The sequence below is a fragment of the Branchiostoma floridae genome, chromosome 7 (assembly GCF_000003815.2).
Source record: "Branchiostoma floridae strain S238N-H82 chromosome 7, Bfl_VNyyK, whole genome shotgun sequence".
Classification (NCBI taxonomy): domain Eukaryota; kingdom Metazoa; phylum Chordata; class Leptocardii; order Amphioxiformes; family Branchiostomatidae; genus Branchiostoma; species Branchiostoma floridae.
Window position 1 is genome coordinate 21,477,348 of NC_049985.1, and position 12,757 is coordinate 21,490,104.

The window sequence follows — 12,757 nt, forward strand, 5'->3', positions numbered from 1 at the left end:
CTCCTATAACGGATTAGCCGTCCCAGTTGCTCGTGCCCCGCGTGAAAAACCGCGCCTAGCCTTTACCAGGCTCCACAGGTCGCTGGACAAATGAATCAATGTGCATATATCACTAGACTTGCCTGTCTCGATGTGTACCACTTTGTTGTCATTTGTTGTATTCAATCACACGTGTTCATCTACATATTCCTATACGTGCAAGTTACCTTGCATTATGCGCTTTACGTACACAAGTATTGAGTATACTGTAGACAGTGTAGTCAAGGAGTCCTTGTTCATCCTTTGCAATGTCTAAAACCTTACTCGTTGATTCAGAAAATGCTTAGCGTTTTTTGTATTTTTCTCAGAACCATTGACCGAGGAAATACCCACTATTAAGACCTACCGACACGAGTGCTTTGTGTGATTTTCAACACAAAATTGACGTTCACGGCCATCTAAGTAATGTGTTTTATATGATACAACAATCGACAGCCTTATGGCACAAACCTTCCCCTGTTTGTCCTTTACTAGTATTAGTTTATGCGACAGTCGTTTTGAAAAATTTGACCCTTAGCTATGACGCGTTTCCATGGTTTGAGTCTTGTGGGGTGACACTTGTTTCCATGGTGCGGCTCTTTCTACGGAAGGCTTTATTTGAATCCATATTAGCTTAATCGATATCAATAATATACTCAACAACATTAAGTTAAAAAAACATGCGGCAAAACAGGCAATTGCAATGTAGATGTAAAGGGAAATTATTTTCTAATTGCCTTAGATACTTTTTTGAAGGTTAGACATCCAGGTAAGCGATATTTAGAACACAATTCAATCTCTCTAAGATACGGAGAGTACTTCCAGACATCTGTCAATCTCTTCATCGTCACTAAAATGAACTGGCAGAACGGATCAATTGATACGATCTTGATCCGTTCTGTCAGTTTATTCTAGTGACGCTGAATACGATTGATAGATGTCACTCGAAACGCCCGTAAGAACTCGTAATCTCCGTATCTTAGCCCATTGTAGACATTGAATTGTTTTCTTAATAACTACCTTTAGTTAGTTAGAATTTTGTTCTATTTTGCTAACTGAAAATGTAACGTCCGTAATACTTGTTTGAAAATCGCTGTCAGGTCCATACGGCATGTTCCTCTGCCGCTCGGGTTGCCTTGCGCACCCGGTAAGATTTTGACACGGAAGGAGTATGAATTATGTTAGGAATACGATTTCTGATACTATTAGGCTATCAAGATTAATAACATTCAATTGTATCTTGTTGCGAAAAGATTTGCCTTGTTTCGAACTGACATTGTTGCAAAACAACCTGTTATCCTTCCCACGAACTTGTCTAACGATAAACAACCCGAGTATTTTTAATTACCTTGGTACTTCATTTAATGCCTCGAAGTAAAAATCTCTTTTCGCCTCAAACCTGAAGTTGAGAAATAACATTCCGGCCCATATGCAACTGTTCCCGCGGCCGCACGAACTGAGTACGTCATTGGACCCTGATCCCCTGGACTACTGTACCCTTGCTGTTGACGTTGGCTAAGAGCCAGTTGTCACTGGCAGACTTCACGTATACCAAGCAGCTTTCATATACCTGGCGTATACCCAGCTTTCTCCAGACGGAAAGGCACTCGAAATCAAGAGTTCTGAGACTTCATATTTCCATGAAATAGTCTGATTATGTAAATTACTTCCACATTTACATAATATATAATCTGTCAAAAAAAGCACAAAATAGAAAGTCTGATATAAACGGTAAAAGAGGTAAAAGAAAAAACACCCGGAGCCGAACTTCTGCTTGGTTCTTTCGTCCAAACTCATACAAATTAAAGCACGCGAAAGAGTCCATATTACCGCTTTCAACTATCACAATCGTGGGAATTCAGGAGCCGTCCAACCCTCGCTTGTTAACAAAAAAAATATAACGGTCCAAAAAGATAGCAGCCAAGCGCAAGTACATAACTAAAAGCGTGAAAGATAGCAATAGTTCACGTTTATGCATCAATCTGACAGAAATCGAGACTTGAAATAATTCTTTTTTTTTAAAGATGTGAAAATAACATAAGAAGGCAACCCCTCAATATTCCAACATTTGCGTTCTTATTCTACCCATGAGGCAACAGTTCACGTGACCAGACAATAGCTCACGTGACCAGACAACTTCTTCCCATTCAGTTCAAACTAAGACAGTACACGAGCAAGGTGTCCCACATAGAAACTCGCGGCATCTCACCCACAGACAATGGCGGCCATCTTGAATTCAGTCAAACCTCACGAGATCACGCGAGATCTCGCGATTTTAGCCCCGAGATTCAAGCAGATGCATGGTAGCAAGCAATACATACGCACCTGAATAAAGTTTCCTTTAGAATATGGCGGTCTTTCTGTGCAATAATACCTTTGAAAATGGTTTGTTTAATAATCTGAAATTTTTTGTCTACTTTTTTTCCAAACAAAGATGAAAATGTTCTGACCACGGGCTGAGATCTGGCTGTATTAATATAGTTAAGTAGAATGTGCAACAATAATTGAGACATTAAATATTTTGTCAAATATATTTATTATGACATGAATAAAAATAATGTACAGACATTTATTTTGAGGGGGGTAAGGAGGTAAAACCTTAAAGGTACCTAGGTTAAATTTTTTCCTTCAGGGGGGGTCCCAATCCATGTGGGTCCAAAAAAAATAAAAGGCCCCTATGGAAATATTCTTTTTACCCCAACAGGTTTTTCAATAAAAAAAAGTCAATAAAACAATTGATAATCGTGAAAAATTATCTAACAATGAGTAATAAATTGTTTTGGTTCAATTGCTAATTTGGTGGCCATTGAAATAATATTGTAATACATTATGTACAATAACATTTTATGGTCTATTTCCCTCATCAAAGGGGAAAGGCTACATGCATCAGAGGTACACTATGTTCTTAAGTTATCTTACAAATGCTACACAAATGTGGCCTATAATTCAGGATATATCAGTTGATAACATATTTTGAAACTGTTGAACTTTGTTCAGTTCAGCTACATAGTTTCCTGACTTAACAACAGAGCCCTCATGCAGTGGAGGTAGAAGAGGATGCTACACCAGGGGTAGTACTACTACTACTACTGAAGTACTAGAGGCCAGCCAGTTCCCAGCTCCCTTCAACCATCAGCTGCTCTTGGGAGTCCTGTCAGGATGACAAAAAAGACTGATTAATATACTGCTCATAAACAGTATTCTAAAAATACATGGCAACTTCTACAATTCAAGGAAGATATTACATACTATACACATATTATGTACAATGGGATGAGGCTATATAGTCTTCAGTCTTTCTTGGAAATTAGCTGAATAACACACACAGAACCGTGAAGGAATTAAACAATTCTCTCTCTCTCTCTCTCTCTCTATATATATATATATATATATATATATATTTTATTAATATTGATAATCAAACAAGTTGCAAAACTATGCAGATCTTACCTAAGTATACACATTCTTATATTTAGAGCATAATTATCAGCCCCGCCAGTCTCCTTTTCTCTATATATACCATCTATTTATTACTTGCGGCTTTCCTGGCCAATAATTTTTTTATGTCTTCAAAGCATGCAAATCATATCCATGCACTTATTAAAGCATTCTAAGAATAATATTATAGATATACATGATCATTTCTGCTCAGTTAAAGCTTCTGTGTCTGGAAATACGCCTTACTTCAAATACTTTAGGCCATGCAATAACATGCCAGGCCCCCTGGGACAGAGAGTTCAGGCACACTTTTCATGCCAAAAATTCATGCATATTCCTCGCGAATAAAAATTTGCGGCCGCGTATATCAAAAATTCCTATGTAATAACACGCCATGACATGTCTGGAACCCACAAAAAAATCCGCTAGTTCCAGAAAAAATTATGCAGTTAATTACAGACTAATTACTCCTAGACATCATTAAGATCATTAGTCATCATCTCATGGCCTTGTAAAATTTTCAAAAATTCATATCTCACCCGAAATTCGTCCTAGAAACCTCCGGTTTTTTTCATTCGGTAGGACGTCTTCTCCATTATTGAAAAAACAGCCAGTGCGCATGTCTAAAGCCCGCTCTCTTTCCCAGATCAGTCTGCAAGCTAGGCAAGGCATTAGTTCTACCGACCCTGGGGTCGAGATTTTCCCAGGTCACGTGGTACGATAATGAGCCAAGCTTTGCTCAGATCATCATCATCATATCCAAGATGGCGGCACCGGTTGTTCTATAGCAGGTTTCTATGAGGGTCTGCATGCCTTTTTCCGTTAAGCGTTACGAGCCATTTTAATTCACCGTTATTCGTTACCGACCCTCTCTAATTTAACGTTAATCGTTATCGGTATATTCATCGTGAAGCGTTATTGGTCGTTTTAATTCAACGTTAACCGTTATTTGTTATCCCGAATTCACCGTTAAGCGTTACCAAGAAATTCTTCGTAACCCGTTATACACACGAAGTCAAATTCCAGATAGAATCTCGGAAAATGCAGGAAATGGCGTTTCAAAGGGTCCAGATTTCAAAATTTTCTCCGAGCCTCCCAGCCTTCGGCTCTGGACAGGGTAAAATATGCTGCGGAAGCGTCGCCCTCAAAAACTTTATCACTCATACAGATTTCAGTGTAAACTTAGCTTAGTTTCGGGCAAAAAGTACTCCAAGAATGCAGAAAATGAGGTTTCTCTGGACCTTCCTTGCGACGGCTGGCGCCGTTGGCGCTCACGATGACATGGTAAAAATATGTTAGGGGCGTGGGTAGGCACAAAAAACTTTTCTCTCTAATAAAATGTCACTTAATTAATTTAGCTTCGTCTTACAGCAAAATGGTCCTCCAAAATGCAGTAAATGGCGTTTCAGACGGTCCAGATTTTAATTTTCCCGGACTTATATTGCAACGTCTCGTGCCTTCTGAACTCGAAATGGTAAAATATGTTGGGGACTCTGGGGGTGGAGGCCAAAGCTATAATCGTTGTGTAATTTGGTGAAAATTTCAAAATCAACCTAGCTTAGTCATTCGGCAAAATTTGCCGAAAATGCAGGAAACAGCATTTAAGAGGGCCTTGCTTTTAAAATTTTCCTGGAGGAACATACCCCCGGACCCCCCTGGGATGCGTCGCGCCTTCGGCGCTCCATGTGCTGAAACAATAGTTCAATCCCCCCATAAGAAATTTGCTGCCGCCGTCTCTGTGGCGGGCCGGGAACTCTGCCTCCGTCAATTTACAGATGTCATGGACATTGCCCCTGTCATTCCTCCGGGTTCTGGGCACCCGGTTTGCTTTGTCATTAGTCGGATATTTTCCCCCATTGATATAACTACTCTAGCGTTGTATAAATAGGAATACACATCAATGTTACTTTCAACGGTGTTATGTTTTGTAAGTCCTTCTGAATTTACCGTTAAGCGTTACCGGGCCTCCTGAATTTACCGTTAACCGTTACCGGGCCTCCTGAATTCACCGTTAAGCGTTACCAAGACCCCCCCATGCAGACCCTCTTTTACTGCGCCGGTCACAATGAGGGAACAATTGTACTGGGTTCCTGGCGACAAAGTCGTTCGATAATGGCGCCTGCTTTAAACGTTTGATCCCATACGTTGGATTACATAATTACACAATTTACACTGTGCAGTACAGTCTGGTTTAGTTTTACCCTGCAAGTGCCATGTAAACTATAAGTACATGTAAACACACATCGGAGAGGGTCTGACGAACAAGGCAACGAGAAGACAGAAGAGGAAAACGTTGTAAACAAAGACTCAAAGCTGACTAACGGCCATGAGAAGAAAGGTACTCCCGCACTGAAGGGCCTTCCAACAAAGGGAGGCAGCCCTACGCCAGACTCTAGTAAACAGGCAAAGGATTCTCCGACAGCCAGAAAGTTACGAACGCCATCCTCGAATGATGACAACAACTTGTTTGAATTCTTGCTGCAGGGCGAAAACGATGATCTGTTGAACAAACTCGACAGTGCGCAGATGAAAACGCGCAGGCCGGCACGAAGGCGGACACGAGACCTTGATTTCCGGTTGAAAGAAAGTAGTGAGCGGGAAAACAGCACGCCAGGCCGCCGGTGGAGAAGCACAGTAGAGGGCAGAGAAGTGGACGTTGCTCTCAGGCAGTGGGCTGCAAAACAAGAAGCCGTGGAAGCAAAAGAACCTAAGGATGCACCGAAACCAAAAGAGGAGGACAAAGAAACAAAACCTTCTCCAAAGAAATGGAGAACTGCGATGCAGGAATGGGAAGCAGCGAATCCCGAGCAGCCTGTTTCACCTCGGAAAACATCGAGCTTCTCAAAGGTGGAGAGCTCTGAGAGAAGTAAGAGGAGATCCTCAGAGCTTATGCAGTCTTCTATACCAGAAGAGCCTGAGAGCGACACGTCTCCGGGAAAGGGAAAAACCTCGGCTAAGAGAAATACTTCGACTTCGTCTACGAAACTTGACACCAAAGAACCTGAAAGAGAAATTGCTTCCAAACGAAACGTGAGGGCGAGCCCTCTGAACGTTAGTGATCGGTCAGCTACCAGCAGGCGATGGCGCAGCAGTGTAGACAGCAGAGAAGTGGACAAGGCGGTGAAATCATTTGATAAGTCAAACAGAGACGCAATCAAACCTAAGAATTCTAGTTTGATACGTACATCGACGCTTCAGGACAGACCCAGCAGTTCGACTGTAGAACCGATGTGGAGGAGATCTTATAAATCTACAGACGTAGAAAAAGCAATCAAGGCAGAGCCGCTATCGAAGTCATATAGAGACAAAGCAAACAGTAAGACAGATGACATTGATGCGCGGATGAAGAAAAGAAGAGAAGAACGACGATGGCGAAGTTCGCTAGATTCGAAGGAAATCAACTCAGCGGTAAAGAAATTTGACTTTGACAGTCGCCGAAAGCAGTTCGACGGGTCTCGCGGTAGCTCACAGAGTTCGTCTTTGGACTCGAGTCCGCACGATAGCCGGGGGAGTACCCCGGAACCTGTGAGACGGTCGGACAGGCGAGGGGGAGTCTCAAGTAGAATGGAGACTCCCAAAAACATTCCTGAGTCCCCCCGGAGGACGAAAGCGTTCCCCGGGGGTGCCGTGAGGGTTCGGACTCCCGACACAGAGAAAAAAGAACTTCCTGGTAAGTCTCAGGACAAAAGTTCCACGAGCAAAAAACCAGGAATCGAGATTACTGCAGATGGGTTGAAAGGAAAAATTAAGGATGAAATACGAGACAAGGACAAAGATGAGGATAACGTCAAAACTCGTGATCGTTTAGGAAGACGATGGAGAAGTAGTTTGGACAAGAGAGAGTTGGATGTTGCCTTGAAAGGCCACGAGTCGAAGGGTAGGGAAAGTGCAATACAAAAACCAGTGGAGAAGAAAGGAGCTGAAGACGAGAAGAAGGTTGAAGTGAAAGAATCGAGGTACGCGAAAAGATGGCGAGAGAAGGTTTACGGTGAGAAGGACGAGAGTGGTGCTGAGGAGAAGGGGAAGGAACCGGCGGTGTCCACCATGCACGTGAAGGAGGACAGGGCGCCTGTGCAGAAGAGATGGCGCAGCGCGGTGGACAGGACAGAGGTAGATCTCGCGATCAAGCAGCACGAGACGAAGATGTCGAAAGATTCGGAGAGCGCAGGGGTGAGTCACGAGGTGGCCAAGCTGACGGAGAAGAGTGATCGCGGTGTGCACGACCGCAGGCGCCGCAGTGCCAGGGGATCAGTAGACGTCACGGACATTAAAGCAGCCATAAGTAAGACAAAGGAGGACGACAAGGGCGTGGCTGAAAAATCGGGTAAGGGTCTCACAGCGAGCGGGAAGGATAAAGACTCGGAGGGTGAAGAAGAAGAATCTTCCCGCCCGCTTTTCGGAAGTGTTCGCGGGAGAATGAAACGGTACGAGAAGAGTCAAACTCAGGAGGACGACGGTAGCCAGACGAGCGTTACCGGAAACGGAATCAGGGTGGCGAACAGGTTCGGAAGGCGGTCGCGAACCGACGTAGACCCGAAGGACGTTGACACTGTGTTGCGGGCAGGGATGAAAAGTATTAAGGAGGAGAAGGAGACTTCAGAAGACGATAAACCTGTGCGTCGGGAGATACCGAAACCCAAACCGGCCATGCTTCGGCGATGGACGAGTCTCATTGACGAGACCGCCGCGAAGAAGGCTGTCGAAGAACCGGGTTCGGTCGGTAAGAGACTGCAAAACTTCATGGAGAGAAAAATCAGCAAAGACGATTACGACGTCCCACCGGCGAGCAGTTCTCACAACAGACGTTGGACTACAAGTGACTTTGACACTTCGGCGGTCGAGCCAGCTGCCAGGCAGAATGACCGAACAAAAGAGAGACTGAAAGAAAGACTCGCACGCATAAGCGAGAACGTTAAATCGGTGGAGTATACTGATGAACCTAAACACGGAGTAGCACTGGAAGCCAACCACGCTCCTTTGGTGGCGAAGTACTCCTCCGATAGCGGCAGGTCGTCCAGACCCAGGTCGGAGGACATCAGTGACAAAGTTTCTCCGGAGAAATCCGCTCCGGGTGACGATTACAACGGAGACAGCGACTTGGATAACGACGATGAAGGGTTCGAGACGGAGTCCACCGTGAGCTCGAACATCGACAGCGTGGCAGACAAGGTGGGCAGTGTGGACGGAGAAGGCAGCGGGAGCCCAGCGGATCGGAGAGAAAGTACAGGAGTATTCCGCGCCATTGATAGCCGGAGAGACAGCCTGGGGTTGGACGAGCCGTCGGCGCACACGTGTCACAGCCCGCAGTCCAGCGTCGACTCGTCGTTTGACCAGTCGGACATCACCGATACGGAGTCCATCACGTCGGGCGGCCGGGACTCCAGGCCGAGCAGCCAGACGTTCTCCGAGGCTGACGGCAAACATCAGGACGCTGTCAGGCCGCTACACAAAGTCTCACCGGGGGGAGCGAAAACACAGAGCAGTGCCGAAACCAGAAACGGCCTGCCGATCCCCCGTAAACTGAGCCTACCGAAGTTCGAAAAGGCGCCGCCGCCGAAGCGCATCCCGGGTACGTTTGCCGGGAAGGTCGGACACTTGTTGAGCAAATTCAATCAAGGAAGTCCCGATGGCTCCACGACGCCAGCAGCGAAGTCGGGCAGCTCTACCGTGCCCAGGAGGAACACTATAGCTTCCTTCACTGTCCCAAAAACTGGCACCGACTCGAGTAAGCTATCCAGCCCGGAGCGAGAGAACATTGCTCCCGATCCCCAGAAAGCCGCGGCCCGGGACACTATCGTGCAGGCCATAGAGTCGGCTATCGAGACACAGCGCTCACCCTCGGCAAAAGAGATCAAATCTGAAAACTAGACAATAACATAACGTGTAACCGATATACCGTTATGCTTGTATGCTTGTATACAGTGAATAATATTTTATTGGTAATCCCAGAGAGCTATGAGGGAGGGAAATATTAGGATGTTTAAAGTCAATGCAATTTGAATCCCAATAACTGTATGTAATGTGTTAATTCATTTCGTCTTCCCATGAAATGATATACAATATTTTGAGAACCATGTAAATCGGTACAAATCAGGACACTTCCGTCAGCAATAATACAAACTGCCATTCCGAGAAGTATTAACGCCACCTAGCGGATTTTTCTATAACCTGCATGTTCCTCAGGTGCCATCAGATGTTGCAAAACGAAAATTCCCCCACCATAGGGTACCATTCAATACACCAAAGCTGACTGTCCGTTCAAATCGGTTTTAGAGCTAAAAAGACAGTGGTTGTACTTGAGTGAAGCTACTTACACCCGTCATTATTTCAGTTAATTGTTTGCCATCACATGTTTTGACAAAGTTGTTCTCGTCGGAGTCGGTGTATTGAATGGTATACCCGGGAGTGGCGTTTAAGAGGTGTTTTCTGTCCAGGGTTTGCGCTTTTTTCCTAGGGTATATATATTTGACGTGACGTCCATGGAGGTAGATTTTGTTTTGATACACAAGCAACATTTGACGGCCCTGACGGCGCAAAGAAGTATTATTAATAAAATGTTATTAGTTCACACCTCACATCACACACAAACACATACACGTGTAGCTATGACAACTTGTTCGGCGACGGATGTTATACAGCATATTTTTTTCTCAAAATATCGAAATACATGCTACGTATCTCATGATATGTAACATAGTATTATATGAAATGTTCAGATACATGAATATGTGAAGGTTCAAGAATAACAGTCTTTACTAAAGTGACTTCATGTATTTTCAAACCGTCTTTCGGACAAGACACACCGAACCACTTTCTTGACTATGTAGCTAACATTGCTACGAATGTACAAAAGTAGTAGAGACACCATGTTATAGCATTCCAACACAGATATCATAATCTTAATGATAGAATTATTAGTCGTATCACATATGCAGTAAGTGTATCATACGATTCTTACTCTTTACATTCTGTATAAATCGTTTCAGTTATTGATGCGTTATTTTTATTCAAAGTATATAAATATGTCAATGGCGGTAACTTTCAGCAATAGAGGTATAAATACTGTGACGACAATAACTCCCATTCTTATGTACATTCTGTGTATGCATATGGTCTAATTAATTATCAAAACGTATTTATCTTAAGGCTACATATATTTCGGTGATCCATTTCAAGTTGTAATTATGTTGCATGTGGATCTCTTTGATTTTTTCCAAAGGTATTTGCTATGAAATATTCAAATTTACACAAACAAAAATAAAACCAATTTACCCAATTGTTTTGTGTCGTCTTCTTTTTTTAATAGTCTTACAACTTTTGGTATAATGATTGTTAATTGCTTCAGACAACACTGAATTCTCTGTGTTAAAGACATCAAACAGAATAAAGCAATAAAACCAACACATTGCAGGTAAAGCAATTGCATCACAGACAAAAAGGTATATTAAACCTATTACAAGCGTTGACAGTACATACAATGCAATAAGAAATGTGATTACATTCTCTCTCTCTCTCTCTCTCTCTCTCTCTATATATATATATATATATATATTTAGTAGGTCTATGGGGTATTTGCCTGGATAATACGATAGAGAAGCATAATAGTAGTAGGGGTGGGGACCTGTGCGTCGTACCGGTACAAAACCGGTTTTTTTCTACATGGATCGGTATAAAAATGGACCTGAAAAAATCAGTGGACTGGATTTTGGGCCGATTGGAAACTGGACAGCATATATCGGCAGGGTTTGACACGTTTGGCGCTCGCCGGTCCATGAAGATAACAGGAGCGTGTTTAAAGTCAGTTCTACTAAGGTTCTACAGTCAAACTTGGTCTGAGCTAACAGAGGCAGTTAACGTTGTTTGAAATAAACTTAATAATAGATAGAATATGGCATGGCTTGATTATGTGAAAACAGGGGTTGCCCCACCAACAAGGGGGTTCCTTTAACACCCGAGGCGAATCCTTTTTCTGCACTATGTGGATATAATTACAGTAATTGAAGGGCTCCCATTGGCTGAGGAGTAGTGGCCAATTTTTGTTCTAATTTGGCTGTTAACTTTCAAGACAACTATTCAATGCATGGACAGCAAGGTTACCACTCGTGATACCACTACCAAATTCTGGGGACCCTATTATTACTGATCAGTGCGTAGTTCGTAAGACCCCCCCCCCCTGTAGCAAATCGGAGATTCCATCCGTGACGTCACATCTTGTGCAACTCATTAGCCCTAGTACTTCCTCATTTCACGGAAGACGACAATCTGCCAAGCACACTGAAGGTGAAGTGATCCGCCATGAGACCACTGTTGGCCATCGTCCTGCAAATCCTGCTGAATGGCGGCATCTTCTTAGGAGTTGGATCATCAGGTAAACTTTTTACTTCAAGGCATTCACTGTCACCGTCTTACGCTTCTTATCTCTATGAAAATGGTGATATTGTTTGCGGTGTGTGTGTGTGTGTGTGTGTTGTATGTGCGTGTGTGTGTGTGTTGTATGTGTGTGTGTGTGTGTGTGTGTGTGTTTGTGTGTGTGTGTGTTTGTGTGTGTTTTTGTGTGTGTGTGTGTGCGTTTGTGTGTGTGTGTGTGTGTGCTGTATGTGTGTGTGTGTGTGTGTGTGTGTGTGTGTGTGTGCCTGTCTATGTGTTTGTGTTTCGGGATTTTTGTAGTTAGCATGTAAAGGTGTTGGGAGGACAAAGGTCAAGGTCAATTTTGGGCCCCTAGTATGTGACCGTGGCACTGCAGCAGAACTTTCATTTTTGTCGTAGGGTTTTCAGCGAGGCAATCTAAACCAACTTGGGTATTGATTTTTAAGTTTCAGGCAAGTATTCAGTGCATGGAATGCAAGGTTACCAATCGTGATACAACTATCCATTTCTGGGAACGCTATGATCAAGCCTGATCAGCGTAGTGCGTAAGACCCTCCCCCTGGAGCAAATCGGAGATTCTATTCGTGACTTCACGTCCTTTGAGTTTCGTCGGATATCTTGTGCAAATCATTAGCCCTAGGCTAGTACTTCCTCATTTCGCGAAAGCCGACAATCTGTAAAACACACCGAACGTGAAGTGATCCGGATCCGCTGTTGGCCACCATCATGCAAATCATGTTTAAAGTAGTCAGCATAACTCAAGAACCCCTTGGTGGATTACGATGATATTTAGTATGTGAGTAGGTGTTGGAAAGACAAAGGTCAAGGTCAATTTTGGGCCCTAGTATGTGACCGTGGCACTGCAGCAGAACTTTCATTTTTGTCGTAGGGTTTTCAGCGAGGCAATCTAAGAGGGCCTGTGCATGCTCGTTCC

General features: G+C 43.7%; 2 protein-coding genes across 2 annotated transcripts in view; both read left to right on the plus strand.

The window, feature by feature from the left end:
• The first annotated feature begins 5,982 nt into the window (after positions 1-5,982).
• Positions 5,983-9,324, plus strand: LOC118420166 (caldesmon-like). The gene has a single exon (XM_035826878.1). The coding sequence runs from the start codon at positions 5,983-5,985 to the stop codon at positions 9,322-9,324; it is 3,342 nt and encodes a 1,113-aa protein (XP_035682771.1).
• Positions 9,325-11,683: 2,359 nt separating this feature from the next.
• LOC118420167 overlaps positions 11,684-12,757 on the plus strand; it is a 7,574-nt gene continuing 6,500 nt past the window's right edge. The window contains exon 1 of the mRNA XM_035826879.1: positions 11,684-11,824. Coding sequence (XP_035682772.1) covers positions 11,752-11,824 — 73 coding nt within the window. The 5' untranslated portion in view covers positions 11,684-11,751. The remainder of the gene's footprint in view (positions 11,825-12,757) is intronic.

What these genes read in the sequence shown, in the direction of transcription:
- LOC118420166 (XM_035826878.1), top strand. Translation starts at nt 5,983, where the DNA reads ATGAAAACGCGCAGGCCGGCACGAAGGCGGACACGAGACCTTGATTTC.